A 24,724-nucleotide genomic window follows, 5' to 3' on the forward strand; every position below is an offset into this window, starting at 1 on the left:
AAATATATATTATTAAAATCTGTACAGGCTTGAATATTTAATCAGTATATAAACATGAGGACGATGAAGACGTGGGTGACTTTTGCTGCTGAACAAGAATTTGGATTTTATTTTGGAAATCATTCCAATGATGTTTTGAATGATCGAAGTTGAAACAAGCAGGAAGAAATTTCAGATTTTGATACAAGGTTTAACCTCCTAATCCAGAGAAAACCTGAAAATAATGCATATTTCATCATTATGTATTTGTAGAAGATATTAATTCTATAATGTTTAGAAAACATTACTTTTTTTAGCTTTAATAATCTGTAAAAAGAAAAGAAGAAAAAAAGAAGTCATTAAAAAAAGGAGTTTTATCCAACAAATATTCTAGTGAAGAGGTTTAAGTTGGCATTGGACTTTTTAAACTATTTTTTTAGGCATCAGAGGGCAAAAACTCCATAATAACCTTTCAGCATATTGTAATATTCTTCTGAGAGAAACCCAGACTTTTAAATAGTGTGGCTTTCAGTAAATGTTGGATTCCATCGAAATTACTTTTTTTATATTCTTCCTGTACTGTCTGCCTCTTTTTTTTAATCAACAATGTTGAAATGTAGAAGAAAATAATAAGTCATTCATAAGAAGGAATGATCAGAGTGTCCATTCATCACACAACACAACCAACGTCAAAAACACAATCGCACAAATATGTTGCCAACATAGCAAAAGACGTCATCTGCTGTGACTTCACGAAATGAAGGTTTGTACTCGTCATAATGGTGCTCTGTATTTATGTAGTGATTCATCATTCTTTATAAACAAATGACAACGTCACAGTCTTTTTCTCTCATTCACAAAGGATCCAGAGTCAAGAATGGAGGCTTTTGTTGCACAAGGTAATAAGTCCCTGTTGTTGAGTCAGGTTGCAGAGGGGGCGACTGCACACCCGGTGCCCCCATGGAAGATAAAAAATGGTAAAGTACTGAAATGGAGAATATGTGATGAAGTGTCCTTGAGGGTGGCCTTAAAATGGAGAAAACTTGATTAAGAGTCATATCTGCCCTTTATGCATGTGTGCTGGTGCTGCACTATGCAGCTAGTTCCCTTTTTAAGTATTGTCTTTTAAATGTGTTTTAAATGCTGCTCCTCCGACAGCCTGAGTCTGCCACTGGTTACACAGGGCAATATTGTAATGGATATCCAGGCCAAGACTTCCATTTACAGTCATTGTTTACAGTCTCATTAGGCACCTGAGACCCGAGAATGGAGTTGGAGTTAAGTAACGACATGTACGACTGGACTTTTTCTCTTTATTCTCTGCATACATTTTGAAAAGCTAATAAAAAGCTTAATAATCGTCAGATGAAAGCCAATGGATTTCATGACTCCATGAAACATTCAGAATGCTGGTGGTCTCTAGGCTAATGACTCCAACAAGAGCTAATTGGAGTCAGGAGTTAGCAAACCTGGAGTCCATTTAATGAAATGAGATTTAAATGAGTTGAGAGATATTTTTACCTAAAAAAACGAACACTCAAACTTTTTGAGTTTACTATTTACAAGAAGCATCTGCTGAGCAGAGAGATCTCTGAAGACCTGCGATCAAGAATTGTTGATTTGCATCAGACTGGAAGCGGATCTCAAAGACTTCACCAGTCCACACTTAGACAAATTGTCTGCAAATAGAAACCTTTTAGTACTGTGGCTCCCTAAGAGTGGGTGCCCAGCCAAGATGACTCCAAAGGCGCAATGCAGAATGATCAGTGAGGTAAAAAAAGGACCGGAGAATAACAGCTCAAGACCAGAAGGAATCATTGGAACTGGTTATCATCTCTGTTCTGAGTCTACCACACGCAAAAGATCGAACAGGTGTAGTGTCCACGGCCGGACATCTCGGAGGAAGCGGTTGCTTACCAAAAAAAAAAAACATCACTGCACGCCTGAAGTTTGCCAAAGAGCACTTTGATACTCCACATGCTACTGGGAAAATGTTTCGTGGACCGATGAAACTGATATGGTATGCACCGCATACCATAGCCGCGTTTTCTTTAGGGTAAAAAGGGGCCCCTGGGAAAGTCTCAGGCCACACCCTCTTAAATGGCCGCTCGGTCGGCGTGTCTCCATTACAAAAAAAGACCCCAGAGGGATTTACGCCAAAAAATTACAAACGGTCAAACGGCCGCTAGGGCGGCTCACATTCAAATTGGGGGCATTTCGGTGAGGGAGACCCGCCTCATTCCTGGTATTCGACTAGAGTGGAAACGCACCACATGAGAACATCATCCCAACAGTGAACTGCAGAGGAGGAAGCATCATGATTTGGGGTTGCTTTACTGCCTCAGGGCCTGGACCGCTTGCCATCATCAAGAGGAAACCAGATTTTGCATTCATATGTAGTCATCTATTCATAGAGATTACTGTGGGAGCAAAAGTTTTCATAGTGCAGGAACTAAGAAACAACTTTTAAAGTCTTTAAAAGTTTACAGGCAGCAAAGGAGATGACGCAGTAAGAGTGTCAAACAAGGACACAAGGTTCTGTAAGGAATGCAAAATAAAAGCGCGACAAGATTGCAAAAAGAAAAAAATTAGGTGCAACTATTGAGTCAGATCAAGGTGAACACATTCTTAGTAATCTAAAATGCAGCAGGAAGAAGATAAAACCCTGTTAATAAAAAAGAGAGCAGCTGCCTGATAGAGACAAAAGGTGACTCAACAAAACACATTTTTCTGGTGTTTCTCTTTCTTATCTTAGGTTAGTGAATCATGTCTCTTCTTCCCCCTCTCTGCCTGAGCCCGTTCCAAAATAAAGGTTAAAAGATGAGCTGGATTCCTCCGTGTTTTCTTAGACCCTGACTGTAATCTGTGGCTGAGTTTACATGTGCATTTTTTAATCTGGCTCAAGTAAACGCTACATGCTGTTACAGTAACCTGGATTAACCGTTATCCTGGCTTTAAAAACATTTTTTATCTCACAGGGTCAGCGGTATTATGGGTGAATTTTTTCCAGAGCCTTGGCGGTAAGTCGTGCGGTTTCCAGCACGGGTAAGGAAGAGCATGAGGGCGGTCTTTTCTTCCTTCTCTTGTTTTATATCCCATCAAATCAAAAAGAAAGTTTGGAATATCACAGATTACTCTTGTAAATACCACTGATGTAATGGTGCTCATGAATACATATAGTTCGCCCTGGGCTTTCTGCAGGGTTTCTAATTATTTTCGGATGTCCACAGGAGGCGAAGAAAAAAACCCAACAGTTTGTTTGATGACTTTGAAATGTCCATTTGCATGCAAGCAACACATTAAATCTTTACCCGAAGGCTTGACTGTATGCAAAACACTTTTAAACACTGAAATATACACAGCTATTAAAAAAAAGGGAGTAAATGAAAAAATGTGTTGACCAGCCCTGAGCTGATAACAAAATGACAGCATAAGGTCCAGTTTTGTCACCTCAAGATAATGGACTCCAGCAACACAACACCATTAAATTACAGATATTTTAATTAAAAAGTGAACTTAGTAAATCTAAGTTGGAAATGATTTGACTAAGGGACAGTTATCCAGTTTTGCTGAGTAAATTATGACAGAAACCAAACATTTTACTGGGAAAATTACTTAAATGTTTACATTAAGGGAAGGAAGATGTGTTTACCTTTGTGCTCGTCGCTGAAGTAACTGAAGTAAGTGGGGCAGGTTATTGTAACCACCTCGCCGACGCTGGCTGACGGCCAACAGGCGATGATATCCCACATGCCTTGGCAGCCTGCCAGGAGGAGACATTACCATTAACATGACATCACTCATGACAGACACGTGCAGGCCACAGTGATGAAATTAAATCGTGTGTTTAACATGACACCCGTGACACAGACAGCAGCAGACAGACAGAAAGATTATTGTAGAAATGTTGGTTTATGGTCTTGAGTTTATCCCTCTTTATTCTTCAGTTTCATCAAATATATAGAGTTTTGTATATATATAGAGATCTTTGATTTCTGCAGATATTTTAAGATAAACATACACAAAGCAAACATCTCAGATGATTTGGTGCTTTTTTTATGTGAGCTGGTTTGTGGAAAGATTTGCCTGCTCTGCTAAATATTCTACTCAAGCTCCTCTCCTGTGAAACCAGTCTGGGTTCAGAAGGCAGACAACCTCTCCACATTTAAGAGGGGGCTAAGAGAGAGGCTTTCCTTGCCAGCAGCTGTGTTTCCATTACAGTCGGAGCGAATACGAAGCACCTCAAGCGAGCGTAAAAACTTTTATGCACATTTTTCTTTAAAAAGTTTTATTGAATTTCGGTGTTTCCATCAAGCTTTATTCGAGTGAATCTTCGAAATGTGCAGAGAAATTAGTCGATGGAAACACAACTACTGTCTACAAGTGCTTACTCATGGTGGGACTCTCAATATTACAAAGAGTGCCATCTAGTCCTGCTGTGAAAAGTACCAAAGTTAGGTTTAGTGTTGAATGTGAAAAAAGCTATTATGCTCATGCATTTCTACCATTCCTAACAGAGAATCAACTCCTTGTATGTCTAAAATATACTCTTCTTTTGCCTCTTTTTGTGAGTCATGTATATCCATTCATTCACATGTTTTTGAAAGGGTTGTTTTTAGATCAGAAAACTATTTTTTGTGTGTAATTACTCCTATTTTGGTGAAGCTTTTCATCCTTTTAATTGTCACTCTCACCGCACCACCTCTATTACTGGTTGTTTTTAGTCTTGTACCATCTACTGAGGTCTGAGCAAACACATGACACACATTAGGAGCACAGTTGTTTGAGCCAAAATGTACAATCACACACCAGTCTTTCAGTTTATTGCAAAATGAAAGTCACAGCACCGTGCAGATTTTAAGTAGTCGTTTTCTTTTTTAATTAATCATTTCAGACATTGATTTCTGAGGTTAAAAAAAGAGCACATTTCAACTGTTAGACACACTTTTTTCTAGACAACTTTAAGTTTGTGCAATGACCTGTGTGCATGTGTATTTGTGTGCAGTGCTACATTAATGCTGCATGCTATAATAAACAAATTTCATGCCTGTTCTGTGTCAAGGAAGCCAAGGAATTGCTGGACAGTATCTATATTTAATATGTTGCATAACCAACAGGCTGTGAACGTATGGTTTCACACTAATTCATTTATTAGGGATGTGACCTGTGAGCGCAGTGCACTACCTTCCTGTCGAGGAAGCAGATAGCGACGTAGAGAAATGAGGGTCATTGCAGAGATAAGGAGGAGAGCTTCTAGCAGGTTATGTATATTCTCTTAATGCACTCTGCAGCGTGTACAGTATGTACGGGGATTTTTTATTAAAATGAGAGCAAATGGAGATAGCACTGACATTAATACAGATGGCTGCATTAGTGAGTCGTGTTCATGCAGACTAAAGGTCGGACTCTGTATATACATTATATATCAACTTACTCCCACTGATACAGTAGTGAGCCTGTAGGTGTTCAACTCTCCCTTCAATCACCATGACAGACAAACAAGTAGCCCCACACAGACATTTTTCTTGAATTTAATTCTATCATAACTTTCTTCAAGGTTATTTTTATGCTTATAATGTAGGGTTGTCAAAAGTATCGATACTCAAAAAAGTATCGATACTAAAACGTATCCGGATACAATACTCATTTTCAAAAGTATCGAGTATCTGAAGCTTGTTATCATAGTTGCAGTTTCTTTTTGCACAACTGTTTTTTATTATAAATATTTAACCTGTGGTTCTGTTCATTTTTACATGTTGCATTTTTCTTTTTAATAAAAATATTTCTGTTAAATTTTGGGGTCTTTGTTTTTATCCTTGTGCTATCGAAAATGGTATAGAGTATCAAATATTTTCCTGAGTACCGGTATCGAGTTGAAAATTTTAGTATCGTGACAACCCTATTATAATGTCACATCCATCATTAAAAAACTCCCTTCCTGTTTTTTGGCCCTGCCCACTCAGTAATACTGTATTTATTTCATTATTGTGGCTGATTTGACCTCCATTAAGGCTGCAGGTTGGGAATAAAAAGTGTGCATGGCATGTGCACTGTTCTCTTCTAACAACCCCATAAGGCAATGCTTTCATTTCATAGATGTGAATATTCCAGCTGTGCGACCCTATTTCTGTCAGTGATGCAAAATCTGAATTTGCTGCACCCCAATAGCCCCTGAAATTACTACACTTTGTTCAGGGGGCGGGACTGCTTGAGGCTGCTTGTCCGCTGTCCACTTCTACATTCGCAGACTTGACATTGGCCTCATAAGGACAGTGTTTTTATTTCACTTATTTCATTTCAAAGGTAATTTTAAAGGCCCAAGGACAGAGTGGAGCAAAAGCACTATTGTTCCTCTCAGGCAGGGGTAGGCAACCTGCAGCGCCGAAGCCACATGCAGTGGCTCCCTGTGGCTGTCACAAAAAATAATACGAAATGAAACGGTAATTTCTTTACATTTAAATTTTCATTTATCATTGGAGAAGGCCCAAAGCAATTTGTATTCTTCAATTGTAAAAAAAATAAAAAATAAAAAGTGTAGCTTATATACGACATTAAAATATGTTTTAATTACTAAAAATGTGCATCAAAGCTTACAAAAGTCTATGGCCCAATGCCTTAAACTTAAATTGTGCCAACTTCTATTCTAGTTTGGGGTTTCCCTAGATAGGCTAGCTTTTGATTCCAAAGTCCTGAGATATTTCCTCGGTGTCCAGCCTCTCATTTGGTCTTGGGTCCTCGCTGCATTGTGGCATAATCTTAATCATAAATGTTCATTAAGACCTGTCCCTAATGGTGGTAGGCTCACTTAGATTCATGGTGTTTTATCTTCATTGTAAAGCTCCATTCCAACATTTTTTCTCATTTTTCGGCCAACAATGGCGCTTGTTAGTAAAGGTTACACACCTGTTCTGAGGTTTATTATATCATTCAGCGTATTATTATTAGTTGTTTGTTTTACTGGGACAAAAGCACACTGACTACTCAAATCCAAAATATTCACATCATAGACACTAAACCATAAACTATTCCTGTAATACATTGCCCACACAATTACATTGACCATATGGCCATCAGCCATATATTAGGTTTTGACCTAGTCTTGTCTAGTCTTGTCTCACTTTTATTTGAGGGCTTATTACACTTTTACATTTTCCACAGTGCTTTGGGCATTTATACAGGATGTATATTGTTTCCATCAAGTCCGTAAGTTAATAACTACAACTACAGCCTCTGTCCTAATCCCAATTTGTTCATATTTTGGCAAATACGCACCATTATATACAGAATTATGTCTTGGTGGTTCCTGTTTGTTGTGTACCTGAAATATTGGTCAATATCACAATAACAATATAACTTGCAACAAATAAACAGATCGAATAGTGAACTAATTTTTGCCTTTCTGCTCCTAAAAAAAATACAAATTGCATGTTAAATTAGCAATTAAAGAGTAGAGTAAATTGAACTTTCAACTAAATAAAATGAATGTCAAGCGTGACATCTTTTGCAACGTGTTTATCGTGCATGTCGACACTGCAGCCCAAATGTGCACCATGTCTGTGTGTTCTGATTTGATTTTCAAGGAGTACAAATTTTGATGCAAATTGCAGCAAAAGTTAATTGCTTTTTTCTCCCTCCACACACCCCTGAGGAGGCACAGAGTAAACTACTGCATGTCTCTGGTCTATTTTGGACACAAAAGTCATCCGAAATCTGTGAAGTATTTAAAATGGTGATGGTTTAATTCATCCCTGGGAAAAAAAGTATGAGTAAATTAGTAGAGGAGTTGGGTGGAGTTCCTGAGAAAAGCTCTCAAAAAGTAAAACCACCATCCTTCAACTCTGACTACAATATGGATTTACCTTCAAGTGACTGTAAGAGTTGTCTGAGGAAAACTCAGCAAAACTCAACAATGCCTCTGCAGAAACTGACCTGTATTTCTGCCACCTATATAATAGAGCTTCATCAGCCCCACACTGTATTACCTTACCTCACTATCTATTTGCTCACACTGTTCCCTATTTCCTCTAAATAGCCTCCTGCGAACGCTAAACAGAGAGAGGGAAATGTGTTTTTGAGAATGACCTGAAGTGACGTTCCCAAAGGTGCTGTTATCGCAGCGCTCCTTCTCCAGCTCGATCTCATTCATCACATCACACATCTGCACCGATAACACCTGTGGAAGAGCAGGAGATCACAATTAGGCGGCAAGAATCAACATTTCCCTTCATCACATTCCTGCAGCTCGGACCTTTGTTTACCTATTAGAATAAACTCACGGCTAAAAATGTTTTCCATGTCTGAAATCCCTCTTGCCTGGCAAATAGATAAAATCATGGAAATGGATTAGGAAGCAGAGAAGGGAGCCACTGGGTAATCTACTGCGATTGTTCATCTGTGTCAACAAAGGCTGAAAAATGTGGGTTGACAGCCGCCGGCGGAGAGCCGGTGGGTCGGGGAAAATGTGTAAGACGAGCAGCGAGTAGCTGGAGAAGGTCAGTGGATATGAAGAGAGAAAGAGTGGAATTGAAGAGCTTGCTACCAAAGCTACAATGCGGACAAGACTCAAGGCAGTAAAGGTCGTGGTAAGAAGAGAGATGCAGCTAAAAAGCACATAATAAATTAACAATTGTAGAACTCATATTCTGCAAATTGGTCCGTAAAGATGTCTTTATATGTCTGTTTTATGATCCTGCATCACCCAGGTGCTCTAAAACATGAAATGGTTCCCATCGATCATCCACAAATGCACTGTTAAGTGAAGGGTTGAGCTCCCATCACACCTGGAACTGTTGTTAAAAGCACTTTGTATGACCCCAGACAGGAAACACAACAAGCCATCATTAAAATAAAAGGACACCTCTGAGAGAGACAGCAACACCCTGGTTTTTAATGTTTCTCGTTGAGTATATGCACAGTAGTGTAATGACTCAATGTAATGAGGCAGAATAAACCCAGAAGTAAAAGTTGTTCATCACTTACAACAAGGAGTAAGTACACTGTCTTCATGCCTGCTGTTCTTTGTCATCTCTATTTGTGCAGCAATATTTAAGAGCAAACAAACAGATCAACATCAGACACTCACTCACTCGCTCACTCAGGCAGTGTCAGAATAATCAGGAAAACTACAGAAATTTAGGTCAACAACCCGTCAATTAGTAACAACTTGGAAAGTAGGGATGGGTACCTTTCACATTTGAACTGATACGGTACCGATACCTGGTACCTGGGAATCGGTACCGGTACTCAACGGTACAAGTTTTCGGTACTTTTGCGTTTGTTTATGTGGTAATACATTTTAATTTGTTTAATAATAAAATCTAATTTTTTCAATTCAACATATTTATTTCTAAAAATATAAACTTTAAAAAATATATCAAAATAATATAAAATCCAGGATGAGCAGTGCTTTATTGTTGAGTGAACGTGCATTCTGTAACATGAAGGTTGCAGTGTTATCAAAGAATGCAGAGGAGCGCTCTCAGGTTGCACGTGCACGTGTGATTTGTTGTGATGACGTCGTAGCTGTGCGGCGCATCACCGGTCAGACAGTATTGTGGGCATGGCATGGTTGGAATAAACAAAGTTGAGTCGGGCTGCTCTGTGTACATATCGAGGATGACGCAGGAGTCCAAGGGATTTAATTTCGGCGAGGCAGTTTGGAGTAAAGTGGCAGGTAATATTCCTGAGTTGAAGAGCGGAGTATTAGCGGAGGACCAGAGATGCAGCAGCTAGCTGCTAGCAGTTAATGACTGGTCTACAGAAGAATGGAGAAAGCAAACGGAGTAAGGACGGTCCAATCTGGAGGCAGACGAAGGCCAAGCCCGGGTAGAGACATTGGAGAGATAGCAGCTGGCGGCTAGCAGGTCTAGAGCCGGCTGTTCGTCTCTGCGCCGGATTGGACGAGGGCAGCAGCTAGTGGCTAGTGGCCGCGGTGAGCAGACAGGACCAGACGAGGAGGTAAATAAAAAAAATAAAAAATAGTGCGATCGTCAGCACGCTTGTTAATCAAAGACGTCAAATGAAAACAGGTTGAAATCAATGATCAGTTTAAAGTTAACGCCGTTTAGGTACCGAAACATGGTACCGTTTGATTTTACATGAATCGGTACTCGGTAGTACCGACGGAATTCGGTCGGTACCTATAAAAGTACCGAATTCGGTACCCATCCCTATTAGAAAGTCGGTGAAAATGTTGGCGCACTACTTGACATCCTCATGTATGATTTCTGATGAAAAGTAACGCACTGGAATTCGTAATTATTCCACAAAATTTTGACCGTTGACGAAGCAATGAAATGTCAAAAAAAGCCACTTCGATCACCTATCAGGAAGTAGGTTGGATAGGTGAATCCCCCAGTATTTCAACCAGGAGACCAGTGTTTTTGTCTTGTTGTTGTTACACTGCAAAAAAAGAAAAGTTGGGTGAACTCAAAATTTCAAGGCAACAAACTTTGATAACATTTTGGACAATTAAACTAAATATTTTAAGTTTTGTTTTTGAGTTTGCTCAACTCAGAATTTCTCTGGCACGATTGTAATGCTGCTATGAATGTCAGCTAATGTTGTGACCACAATTTTGAGTTAGCAATGATACGCTAATTGCTACTCTTGTAGCTGTAACAAGCAGCGCCGCTAGCATCAGTTAGCCGCTAGCATCAGTTAGCCGCTAGTTTTCGCTAATGACCAAATTTCACAACAAAGAAATAAGAGTTAGCAGAACTATTGTCCCTTGTTTTGAACCCCAACTCAAAGATATAAGTAACAACAACTCACAAACTTGTTTTTGAGCAGACAACTGGCTTGCTTTGTTGTGCTAACTTACATTATTGCCCTAAATGTCAGTAATTTATATTTCCAAGTTTTACCAACTTAAATCACTGTTTTAGGCCAAAAAATACAAGTTGGCTTTTTTGCAGTGTAGAAGTAATAAGGCATTTTCCCACGGAGTACTTTTTTGAGTACTCTTTGGAAAGCGGCTGAATGTTTTGGCTACGCCCACTAGTTTCCCTCGGCCTCTGTTCCCATACACGTACTTTTGTAGCAGCGGAGTTCCAATGTGGCGTAAACAGTTCTGTGACACTTACGTGATTATTCAGCAACAATTTAGACCATGACGTCAGTCACGAGATGCTGACAACAGACCGACAGGGCAAGTCAAAACAGTAGAGACATCAACATGGAAGGGGAGGAGATGGTTTCTGTGTTACGGTTTGTCGTGTTCATACACCTGGTCTTGGAGACCGCGCATCAGACAAGGATGCGAGCCATCGATGAGGAGATTGAAACAAACGTTGTGTCGAGTTCTACTCTCGTCATATCCTGCCTCAACCATATCCAATCAGCGTTGACTAGTTAGTAGTGGCTCAGAAAGTACCTGCCTCGGGTAGGTACTTTTCTGAGCCGCTAACCGGTGAAGTTGGGCGGATCCTGTGTCCCAAGCCATACCCATAGCAACTCAGTAGAGGGTAAAGTACCTAATAGAAACACCCCTATAGCTTTCCCCTGTTCTTTGTTCCCTAACCTTCGTATAGTGGTTTTGTTGCCTAACCGTAACCCTTTGATGCACAACATATAAACACTTCCAATGCACAACATGGGTCAAACATGACCCATATTAATTTTCTGTTATTTCATGCTGGCTGTGTGTTTGAATATCTTTTTTTTATTTTTTATTACAACAGATCAGTATATCCATTTTTCCTTTCATACTTTATGAAGAAAAATAGTTTTTGTATTATTATCAAGTTTACACACATGGGTCAAAAATGACCGTGTGCATTAGGAGCGTAGTGATACAAAAAGTGATACACTATTAACAAGTTGAGTGTATGTGTAACTATATTTTTAAGGTTTAACTTTAAAAGAGTTGTTAAAACCACCAGCTTACATTGGAAAATCACATATTTTAACATGTGAGACTTATTAGAGCCACCAAATAATAATTTCCATTGGAAAAACACCAATTTAACAAAATAGGATAGTTAATATTTGTGTCTTCTTTGTCAGGTTTTAAATTGGTGATTGGTGAATTGATGACAACATATAAACACCTTTTAATGCACAACATGGGTCAAAAATGACCTTGTGCATTAGAAGCGTAGTGATAAAAAAAGGTTTTTATTCAAAATGTAAGAAATGAAAACGAAAATTAGGATGTATGATGATCAAAAACAAGTTATTTGAGGAAAACCTGCAATACTGAATGATGAAATTAATTTATTGCAAAGATATAGAACATAAAAACTTAGTCGGGTCACTTTAGACCCATGTTGTGCATCAAAGGGTTAAGGAAGTGGTTGTGGTTGCTAAACGTGACCATTATTCAGCATTAACATGTTTAAAACAGCCATTAAGTTGTATAAAACAGTGACCGTGACTTAGGGTACAACAACGGTGGTCACATGTCGACAATGTTTTGCTGCCACGTCTTGAATAAATGTGACATTTTGTACATTTAGATTTTTTTAAGGTTTCCCACTAGTGGCAGACATGTTTGCTTTCTTCTTCAAAGTAAAACATTTTGACATGTATTTCTACCCCAGCTGTGAAAACTGTTGGCTGTTTGGTTTGTATATGACTTCACACAAAGCTGACTGGAAAAGAGTCACAAACTGTAGTAAAAAAAAAAAAAAATCCCCATTGAGACGTTGATGTTCCAAATGTGCTGTATACCTTCCAAAGAATGCTCATAAACCTGAATTATATCAGCATATCCCAGGTCTTAATCGGAAAATGCTCCATTCGGAATCAGGCAAAATTTGGAATTTTCAAATGGAATATGCTTTTGTTATTGTCATACTGAGAAAAGTAGTGGAATATTATTGTGCATATAAAGGTAGTCAGTAAAGTAGGGGACATCTTGTTTCCAGCAGATAATGTAAAAAAAAAGAAAGAACAATATTTGCATATTAGCCGATTCCAGATTCTTTAAAGAAGGAGTAGAAGTTTTAATAATTCTAACCCTGTGATTACATTTTTTTGTATGAAACCAAATCAGACACAAGTTGCTAGCAGAGTATTTTATATGTTCCTATATATATATAGTGTATATATATTTTTTTAAACATGTCTGGAGGGGAGCTGTAAATCCCACACAAAAGAGCTTTAAAGATTAAGCTCTAGGTAGAGTTGGCTGTTTTCCTAAAATACTGCTGACTTGCTATATTTATCAGCAGCAAAATGAGCTGCTGTTGACTTGTCAACGTTACATCAACTCTATCAAGGGAAATAACAACCTGTAGATAAACAACCTTCATTCAACTCTGTCATACCTCCATGTTATCACTCCTCCACACAGCATTTCTGAGCCTCAGTCATCGCCTCGCTCACTCTCTCTCCTCATGGATGAGGTCGTCCTGACACTATCACAATCCACAGAACTTTGCTCACAGGAGACTTTGCCTGCAGCCGTTTACAGCAGAAAATCCAACATATCCTCAAGCAACAGAAGCAGCAGCGGCTGGGAGGGAGGAGATTTATCTGCTGACGTTATCAGTGCAGAACAACATGGGCGAGCAGGAAATCTCATGTTGGTCAGACCCTTGGGTAAAGTTTGTTTAGCATGAAATTGATTGTTGGGTGACAACAACTGAGTGCTGCAGAGAGGATCTGAGCCCAAAAGCCCCGCAGAGGGAAAGGAAATGCTTAAAAAAGGTAATCTACTATCTACATAATCTATCTACAACCTGTACAAGTTGCTCCATCAGTGAGATCTATGATTTAATATCAGCACTGTATTCCTAATATCAGATAGAGCTACTGTTACATAATTTAGATTACAAGATAAACTCTTTTGAATATCACCTCCGTTTAATAACATCGCACTATTAAAAAAAAATTTTGATCCACAGATATATATGCAAAATTGTATATAAAAATCATCAAAATTATTGGTTTGTTGCGTTGGACTGTGTGCCTCTAAATATCACTAAACAAATACACATGGAAGAAAAAAAAACATTTTGTTACAGAACGATGAAATTATAAAAAAATATGATCCAGGTTTTTGGTCATTTTGATGTAAAGGAGAAGGATAATGTCCTGCATTAATTAAGGCTGTGTTATCTAAAAGGGACATATTGTCGAGGTCTAGTTTTAAGAACCTTATTATTACCATAATATATTTTTTCAACCTTTTTTATTTATGCATTTAATCATATATTATGTTCACATTAGAGCTGAATAATTTACATTTACATTTACATCAGAATTTTATCACAACTGCAATATGAAGTAGTGCAATATCCAAATTGCAGAAGCAGCATTTGTTAAAGGTAAAATGTGTTAAAATACCATTCTAAATTAAGTATTGTGCTGCTGCATGTGGTGATATACCGGCCTAGTATAATCTACAACCTTAAGAAAACAAAGTAAGGTAACTTCCATATTGTTAAGACCAGAACCTTCAACAAACTGGGTACAATTATGACCATCTATCTATCTATCTATCTATCTATCTATCTATCTATCTATCTATCTATCTATCTATCTATCTATCTATCTATCTATCTATCTATCTATCTATCTATCATATGAGATACGTCACGTTCTACGTTATGTGCAATGTCACCTGCATATAACTTGTTTAAAACAGCGATCGTGCAAAGCTTTCATGTTATGTAGAAATGTAATTTTTCGTAAGATGCCAAATTAACTGTTTTGCTCAAGTTACCCAAGAATAGGTTTTGTAAACAAATTTCAGTGCATATATATGGTCTATGCCACGACTGCCTCTGTACCAGCTCTCCTGGTTGTCATATATCGAGGCAACATACACACCTAGCCGGACCGGTCACTACAGCAAAGAGCAGAGGAGGCAGACTTTATTCTCTGCTCAGGATGCCATTACTCCACTGTATCTTTTCATAGCAAATTGTTGCTATATTAATGTTCTGAATGTTGTTTAAAGCACATTCAGGGAACAGGCTTTGGGTTTTCTACAACCCAGATTTGCAGTTTAATTTGATATGAAAGTAGGGCATTGTTTTTGTTTTTTCTGGCTTTTGGGAAATGCAAACCAGTGACAACAAACGTTAAGTTTCCAGAAAACTATTAATACTGCATAAACAGTAGAAAAATTGGAACAAAGTCCCTCATCAGGGGGGAACAGACATGATGTGTACATGGATTTGTACAGTATGCTGCTTGGATCAAAGTCTTTTTACTGCAAGTAGAAAGTTATTGGCTCATATATAAGTATATTATATTGTGACTAGAGCCAGAACAGACAAAGAATGAGACCAATAATAACAAAATAAAAGTTCAGAGAATGAGTGGTTGAATGACGAGATGAGGTCCTGTCCTAATGATTTATACTTGAGCTAACAAGCATATATCGCATATTATGTGTCTCTCAGTTCAAGATGCTGAAAACTTGACTTGAACATCTACACTTTAGACAACCATGAATATTGCTGCAGTGGGCAATGAATCAAAATGTCAATCCCAAAGTTTGCAGATGATAAATGGACTCTGCGAGGCCTTGGGGATACACACACAGTGTCTCCGTGAGCAAAACATCCCATAAATACCTGCCAGCTTTGATAGTTTGTTAGCACAGAGCTCATCACGAGGGCTGCCAGGCTTGTTGCTTCAAGTTTTTAGTGATTGTTGTCGTTTCAAATGGCCGCCAGTCTTGCTTTGTTTGAGTACAAGATAACGATCAAATAAAAAATGAGCAGAGCTGACAGGGAAATGAAAGTAGACCCTTGTGTCTGTGTGAGCCCGCACAATGCAGAATAATGTGTTTATCCCCATCCTACACTTCTCTGGAGAGCAACATCTACATCATGCACGCACCTCTTCAGCCCCATGCTGGTTCGCTGGACATGATTTAAAGATTTAAGCTTTTTGCAGCCAAACATACTTAAAGACAGGAAAAATAAGTGTGTAATATTGCTGCTATGGACAATAGCATCTTTCGAAATAAACTAATACTGTAGTTTTGGGAAATGCAATCATGCAGAACATGCAACAAGCATGAAGTGGTTAATGTGCAATGTGGCTGACGAGGAAATGATGTGCAGGTGAAGAGGCAGGTGGGAAAGATCAGGCAGATCATGAGGGAAGGTGTGTTGGTGTGAGGGGACGACAGGTAAGCAGGGCAGTCAGGAGAGTCTGAGAGCATCTGGTGGATGGTTCAAGGATGACATGTCTAGGGAGCGAGAGGAGGGTACATGGCCTGAGGGAAGTGAGCAGGAGCTACAGACAGGGACAGAGAGTCAGGCTACAGGCTAAACAACACAGAGTCCTCATGACATATTCACAGCAAGTCACTGCCAGGTAGAGCCGACTGAACCAACTGACAATACAAAAAGATATTTAATATTGAATTCAAGATATACATTAATTAATTAATTACTTCATTCTCCTTAACCGTTTATCTGCACTTGGGTCCCATTGGGCAAAAGGCGGGGTGCACCCTGGACAGGTCGCAGAGCTGACACATAGAGACAGACGATCATTCACGTTCTCATTCACTCCAACAGAAAATTTAGCGTCACCAATTAAACCTAAGTGCTTGTTTTTTGGACTGTTGGAGGGAGCCAGAACATGCAAACTCCACAAAGAAGAGCCGCAGGCCGGAGTCGAACCAGCGACCCTCTTGCTGTGAAGCAAGAGTGCTAACCACTACACCTCCTTGTAACCCAACTAAAAATATATTCAACAAAAATAACACAAAATACCTCAAATTATAATGGCCATGGAGTGCTTAGTTTTTAGTTGTCCGTCTGAAATAAGGTAATAATTGTGAATTTTGTAGGTTTGAGGCAGTTGCAAATATGTGGCTGTACAAGACTACAGAGTTTGTTGTGTACATTTAATGTCATCATCAGCTTAGTGATGGTAATGCTGAAGTCATAAGTCTGTTGTTAATCGTCCAATGTTAGCTTTTTGCTAATGCCGATTGTATGATTCAAAAATCATAAACGTGGTGTTCATTTGCAAAAGATTATCTGCAATAATCAAAAATCCAATGGAAACATCCTATTGGCTTTTTGTCGAGGGTTCTGGGTTGGCCTACAATATTGCATCATCCCTGCAGTACTAACGTCAGCTAATAGCATAATTAGACATCAGATGTTAGCATACTGCAAGAACAAGCAGCATTTCTCCAATGTTAAGTGTAATGGGAACATCTCTTACAATTAATATCTAAATTTACAAAGGATTGACAATTGACACTTGTGCTTAACAGATTTACGTACCTGCCTTAAACTGTTAGCTTGTGATGTGTGAACGAAATTTGGTGTTTCCTGTCATGGTGGGGCATGAAGTAGGCGGCGACCTACTTGATATTCAAGACACAAGGCGTTGTGGGAACTCAAACTGTGAACTTAGCTCTGATAATGCCATGTGAGAGGGGAACATGTAAATAAATGAGGTCTGTCCTGATGTGTTGTATAGGGCAGGAAGATAGGACCGCATTGAGTCTTGCTGAAGAGCCAATGCTGAAAAGTGCAACAGTCATAAGCCGAGCGGTGTATGGGGCTTTGATGTACTGTAAAAGAGCCATTCGGGATTGTATGGTGTATGGAATACGAATGTGCTAATAAAACCTGGAGAACTGAGTATTGTGTGCGTCTTGTTTGGCCAGCTCACCCATTAACTTAGTGCAGTTGTCAAAACTGCCACGGCATGCTACATTAACTTTGTGTCATCGCCTTTACTGTATGGTGCTACAGATTAGCCTATGTTTTCTAACTGATTTACATGTTAGGCCAAAATGTTAACTACTCAATTTCTATACAACATATTCTATACAGTTTCCCAGGTCTTAATGGTGCAACCTGATTGAGTAATCAGCTAGTTTGAAACTAGCTAGTGGCAACATGTAGCCCACATGTTGCTCCTACAGGATGAGAATAAATTAATTACTCTGCATTACTCAGACACAAGCTTATCCTTTCATCTGTCAGCTCTCGTTTTTTTTATTGAACTTTAGAGTGATCCAAGGTAGTAAGAGTCTTTGCTAAGCAGCTACTTATCAGTAAGCTAATCATCCAGCTCTAGCTTCAGTAGTTTTGATCTTCTCATCTATAGAAAAAAATGAAAGAAGACATTTCAAAAAATGTCTTTAAAAGTTAATCAAGATATCGATGATTATCTTTTTAAAAGTTTCTCTTGGTTACTATTTGGTACTTTCATGTTTGGAAAGAGGCAGGTAGTCATTCTCACCCACACTCTTCTCTCATATCGCCTCTTCTCCCTTCTGTATTGTGTTAAACAAATAAAGCTGACATCCAGCCATGCACTTTTTAACCACTTCTGGGATTTTCAGATCCCATTTCCTCACTGGATATATTGATGAAACATGTCAGATTATGTTATTGTGAAGCAGCCGCCTCGGACTGTGAAGAGCAGAGGGAAGCAGCACGCCAGGAGCACACTGGCGAAATGCTTTCCACACTGGTGCGTATAAGAGCCACCCAAATATGTCAACAAATGACGTATGTGGTTGATCTTTTAAAGCCTCACAGTGGGCCAGACATCTGAGATTTGTCAGAAATGAGGAGGAAGACATTTTCACACAGCCATTTGAATGTTCAATGTCTCTTCTGCCTGGAAAGAGCTTCATTGACAGGCATTAAAAGGAAGCCATGCTGAGTGTCAAATGACTAAAATCCACCCAAAGGCACAACCAGTACCATCAGAAACTCTAAGCTTCTTACAACCAGAATTCTTTTCAGTTCCCTTTCACATATTTTTTCAAATGATCACAAACAGCATTGTCATTCCTGATCACTGAAATGACACTGATACCTGTCTCAGATAAGATGCTCAACTTTACTCCCTGTCAGGAGTTGTGTGCAGTGAGAAGAACGGCAGCAGAGCGATTCTGACACTTCTTAATGGAGATTACACATCTCTGGAAAATAAGACGTAACTGCAGATGACACTTGGTTTTAACAAGCCTGAAGGAAAGACCAACATCCCAAGGCAATTGGGTGCCAACAGATTATCTCATCATGCGATCAGATGGACGATACAGCTTTAATCTCCTAGATTTACTTTATTTCCAAGATACATACAAGCATGCACGCACAAAATCCCCTGCAGCAAAGCACTACTCCACTGAAAGGTGACACACTATGTGGAAAAGCTCAAAGGATTTCCCTCTAATGATCTAAACCCAGAGAGAAGACAAATAAATACTGAAAAACATGTATTTAGTTTAGTTTAATTACTGTACCTGGGAGAGAAGAGGGAAGCATACAGTGTTATGTATGAGATGTCACATCATTAGATGTTTGGGCTTAGATGTATTCACCAGATTACTCATTTACAGTAGTGTATATAAATAACAGCATTACCTTCATTAACATATATAGTTTTTCCAATTGGAAAAGCTTCTGATCATTAGAGCTGCAACGATAAGTTGACGAATCAATTAAACTTATAATGAGAACTATTTTTTAAAAATAATAAATTAGTTGTTAATTAGGCTTTTCATACCAAAATGGCAGAAAATGCATTGTTCAACTTCTCAAATATGGAGATTTCTGGCTTTGTATCGGTTTTATATCAATTTTTTTTTATAATGGGTTCTGGACTAAACTAGACATTTAAAGACATCACCTTGGACCCTGAGAAACTGTGATGTTCATTCTTCGCAATTTTCTGACAATTTTTAGACCGAACCATTAAACAATTAAACAGCAGATTAAACGAAAATGACAATAACTATTGTTGCAGCCCTACTGATCAACCAATTATGGGACTGTTATTTTAATTGATATCTCCTTGGTGATAATTCACACAGTAAGTCAAAAACTTAGCAGGAAAAAAAACCTCTCTGATATGACAACAGGTAAAAAGTGGCCAAACTCACACACAGATCTGGGTTTCAATGATAATGTGAATAGGGGGGAAAACATATATTTCTGATTTTCTGGGGGATGAAATATATATTAAGTCAGATGTCTCGGGGAGGAGACATCATGGACAGAAATATGAACGAAATTGACTTGGAAATAGATTTGAATGCCAGATGATATAGCACTATAAACATGGGTAAACCCTTTTTACATTGTGTCACACAGCAAAAAAAGATATTGGAGCAAACAAGATGTATAATTGGTGAAAGGCTGCTCATAAAACACGAAGCTATACAACAAGCTGAATCATGATTCCCAAACTAATATACATTTGACTGTAATAAAGGTATCACCCTGTTAGGAATTGCTTTACTGCCTAAAAAATAGTAATATAGATCCTAAGAATTGAGTCTTTACCACAAATAATTAAAAACAAATCCCTTTCAAAATAAATAAACATTGCTAAAGTAAAGGACAGCCTACTTACTTTTGGCAGATATCCGTAGAAGAGCAGTAGAAAGACCAGCTGTGAAGGATCCATCCTGTCTTTAGTTTGGAGTTTTCTTCATAAAAATCCTCAATTTCTTCAAAACTCCTTTTTATTATGTAAAGGTGCGTGGAGAGGCGCGAGGCTGAGCGCGTTCAGATGTGTGCGGTGAGATAGACCGCTGCTGTGTGCCGCTCAGCGGACTGCGCTTTTCTCTGTGCGCTCCTCCAGCAGGAGAGCTGCATCTGTTTCACTCTACCCGCCGCCCCAACACCACCACTAACACCGCCCCCCCATTCACAACTCCAAACCGCCAGTCCCAGGAGGCAGTTTGTTAACAAGGCTGTCAGGCTGCTGGTGGCAGACTAATGTGGCTAAAGGGAGATGCTGCAACTTTAAGGCACTGGCTTAATTAATTGTTACTAAACCCATGACATTTATGATGTCAAGCCCCCAAACAATTGCAGTGCAAATTGTAATAAAATTGCAAACAACAAACATAGGCAATTTATCTATATTAAGAGTTTGTTCTTCTAGAAAAGCAGTAGGTGGCGCTAAATCTCCAGTCAAGTGGTGTTGTACTATTGCAGAAGAAGATGGCTGGGTAAGACAAGATGACATAATTAAAAGAGCCTGCCAATCAAACCTGAAATAGTTTTATTTTATTTAGAAAACATAATGGAAAGGGCATTTATGTTTTTTTCATGCAGGCTATTAAAGCAACATTATGCAGAAAATGGTATTTTTGTCATTTGGCGCCCCTACAGTTTTAGAGTCATAAATATGAATGGAACACATTATGTTCACATTACTTATCAAAACTGAGTCAACAACTTTACAAACATAGCAAAACATCAAGCAAGTGCAAAAACACACGGCATAATAAGCCAGGTAATACTTAGCCTACTGATCCCAAAGCAAGAAGGCCAGCCCCGGACATCAGAGGGGAAATAGATGAAAATATATTTTACCCATAAAATATGATCCAGTTTCACCAAAATGTGTGTAAAGCCTCAACTGGGCAGTCAAAGTTGCGTGGTGCGTCTGCCCGTTGACTTCCATTCTGTGCAAAAGAAGGGGCGAATAAATATTTGCTTCAGGTGGAAAAGCAAATACACGTCTACGTGTCCTGTGGAGTTCGACTTTGGTGAACTTTGACTGGTGAATCTGCAGCCTCAACTAAAAACAAAGATTTTGTTTGACCTCACTATGCTGTCAGAGGATGTAGTTTTGTTTGTGTCTCACTAGTTTGCCTCATTCTCTGCCAGAATCTTTTTCCTCTGCTCTCCTAAAACATCCTTGGTTCCCAGCACAAAACTAACAACCAGAACAACTCGAACAGACTACAAACCATATTCTGCACCAACATCAACTCAGCAGGTGATGACAACTCACTGCATTTGTGGATGTGTGACTGAAACATAGAACTGAAGAGAGGGCTACAGCAACAGAAAAGTAACTCAAGAGATCCAAGCTGTCTGATATAACAAAACCTTCAACGTCCCAAAACAACATATCGTCATGCAGGGTTTTGTAAGATTTTCTATGAAAACTTTAGCAGAGAGATTGGAAAGATACGCCACAAAGTGTGACGCCCGCTGTTCTAACCTACGTCACAATCACTATTTAAACAGTGCGATTTCAGTTTCCTCAAGGTTAGTCACCAAAAGCCCAATTCTATGGTTAAAAAGGAAAAAAATAACAGAGTGAGGCTTGAAAAAACTTGCTTCAGCTGGACATGAACAGCTGTCTCCTGGTTCAAAGAGCAAAGATGTTTTGGGTTAATCAGCTCTTAATGTACGAACGAAGCTGCATGGTGTGAGAAGCAAAGAGTTAGGAATATACAGAGAGGCATCCACTAGACAGCTGCTTGTTTTGCATGCTAAAAATCCATTACCCAACTTCCACTGGTGCATCTTCTTGTAATTGCTAATGCATAAAGATGAGAAGCATGTAATCACAAATAGGATATCATGCAAATCTATATCAGTTATCAACACAACATCAAAGCTGATTTTGTCTCGACTACTTTGTCCTACTGTGAATTTCAGTTTGTGATTTAAACACACAGAGGAAGGTGGTGACAGAGGACAAGCTGGCTTCATTGGGTCAAAGGGAGGGATGCAAAATGATCTAAAGGTCCTCACAGCACTTCTAAAAACCCATCTGTCCACTGCACCACACCCCCTGCATCCATCCTGGGTTACTGGCTGCACCATCGGGCGCCAATCTCCTCCATCTTCTTCAGCCACAGTCCCACGCTCACGCTGTCAGCATCACTGCCGATCGACCTCCGCTCACAGCTGACTGGACCTCAGAGCACAGCTTCATCCTCAGTCTCTGTGACAGTTCACCCTGTGAGGCATTTCTCTGCATGAGCCTGCCCATTAATATTGATAGAAAATATGCTTTGCACAAGCCCAAACAACAAAAATATGTTTCATTTCATCATCAGTCATTTCTTTTTGTGTGTGTGTGTGATCATAGGTTCTCTGAAATTACTTTTGTTGTTTTGCCTCACTTCATGGTCCAAGTCTAATTTGAATGCTATCCTGCTGCCGTTTATTTTTTCTGTAAAACCTTCTTTTCCCATGCATCTGTGTCATTCGGGAGCCTAGTATAATAAAACTGCTTGGGTGAGCTCTGATGTATTGCAGCAATTCTCCATTTATATCCCAAAGACCAAATCTGGCCCTCAGTAGAGTGTCTCAGGGACATTTTATAATTGAATGAAAATAAGTAGATTCATAATGGGAATGTTATTTTGTGCTTTGATAAAATGCCAGACTGCATTAAAAACCATCAATCACCATCAGCATTACCTCCAATATTGTGAATCATAATGAAAATGTAATATCAGTCAAAAATAATTGCGATTAGGTACTTTTTCTAAACTGGACAGCACTAATTATTAATGTTTGTTCGTTAACTGGCCTCCTGTCATTTTGCAAAAGTGGCTGCAGTGTAATATGGCATGTAACAAATGAACTGCTGTTTAAATTACACAGATAGCCAACTGTATAAGCATTTTTAACGTATTAACTGCATCAACACTGATTGATCAACGCTCCCGGTCTGTTTGCATTGCTGTTTCACTACATACAGATTCCCTTCACTTGCTCAATATATACAAAAATTGTTGATTTCCTACCATGAAGCTGACATGAAAACTATTCAATAAATTTCTGCTATCAGTCAGCCTGGTGAAGGCAGTTTAGCCACCACCTTAGTGAGCAAGGGGAAGCTCACAGACAGACTGGAAGCCTGGATTAATCAATTAACAATTCTACGTCATTTAGCAGACATTTTTATCTAAGATGAAGTCTAAAGAGTAAGTGCCATGGGTTAAGTTTGAGTCCATTATGACGCAAGTGCTTTTAGGTAGGGCAAACTGTTTTTTTTAAATTAATTAATTAATTATATGTGTAGATTATGTATAAAGGTGTTCAGTAAAGAGCTGGCTCTTCAGTCTCTTCTTAAAGATTGAGAGGGACACAGTAGATCGGATGGACTTTGGAAGTCTGTTCCACCACCGGGGAACTACAGAGGAGAAGAGTCGAGTTTGAGATGTAGGTAGCAGGATATTTGTGTGATTAAGCACCGGCAAACAGAGTCAGTGTGGATTGTATGATAAAGCGTATACGCGCTGCTCCCTCTCTCCCTGACAACGTGCTTGAAAACAGCCGAATGTAGAAGTAGTCCACTCATTCAGTCACATACAGACCCGTGTGTAGGGCTGACTGCCGGAGGTCTACATTCGATACATAGCCCTAAAAATATAAATGCTGAATAATGTGCACAATATAGACATGTTTATATAATATAAAAGGCCTATACAATACATTAGACAGGTGATTCAGATTCAACAGATGGCATTTCTGTACATTTTTGACACATTTCTCCTATAGGCTACTCCTGCTTGGATCACAAGTCATTTGGATAAAATGATACATTAACTTATGTACATTAAACACAATCTCATCTTGGTTTGTAAGTTATTGTTATCTATATTAGTGTATATGAAACCATGAGAAACCATGAACTGATATACCTCTTTCTTCTCGGATGACTCAGCCTTTTGTGCTGAAAGAGACAGTTTCATAAATCATTACTTTGAAAAGAAAGTTTATTTGAGTTTAATTTGAGACAGATTTGACCTTTGCATCCAGGAAGGTGAAGTACTAAACTAACAGACAACCTCAGAAAACTCAAGGATCCCCACAAATGTATTTCTTAATAAGGTCAAGAGTCTTTCTCTACTGAATTAATCTGGAGCTACCTGTGTCAGGTCCACCCTGCAGAGGCAATAGATGATGAACTGCCTATTATGATACAAAATTACTTACAAGTAGGACAAACTGTTCCTCTTAGAGAATGGAGCACAGAGTTGCTTTTAATTTAGACATTTTTCTTGCATTTTAACCAGCTTTGTATATTTGCA

At 38.9% G+C, this 24,724-nt stretch overlaps 1 protein-coding gene across 2 annotated transcripts in view; it reads right to left on the reverse strand.

Annotated features, from left to right (window-relative positions):
* vipr1b (vasoactive intestinal peptide receptor 1b) overlaps window positions 1–21,326 on the reverse strand; it is a 64,556-nt gene extending 43,230 nt beyond the window's left edge. The window contains exons 1-3 of one of the 2 annotated variants that reach the window (XM_059326953.1): window positions 20,284–21,326; window positions 8,062–8,152; window positions 3,632–3,742 (exon numbers count right to left, since the gene is read on the reverse strand). In XM_059326953.1, coding sequence (XP_059182936.1) covers window positions 3,632–3,742; window positions 8,062–8,152; window positions 20,284–20,337 — 256 coding nt within the window. In that variant the 5' untranslated portion in view covers window positions 20,338–21,326. Of the gene's footprint in view, window positions 1–3,631; window positions 3,743–8,061; window positions 8,153–8,255; window positions 9,247–20,283 lie in introns of those variants that run through there. The other variant, XM_059326954.1, reaches the window with a different exon arrangement.
* Window positions 21,327–24,724: the final 3,398 nt, after the last annotated feature.

This window comes from Centropristis striata, chromosome 23 (assembly GCF_030273125.1).
Source record: "Centropristis striata isolate RG_2023a ecotype Rhode Island chromosome 23, C.striata_1.0, whole genome shotgun sequence".
Taxonomy (NCBI): Eukaryota; Metazoa; Chordata; class Actinopteri; order Perciformes; family Serranidae; genus Centropristis; species Centropristis striata.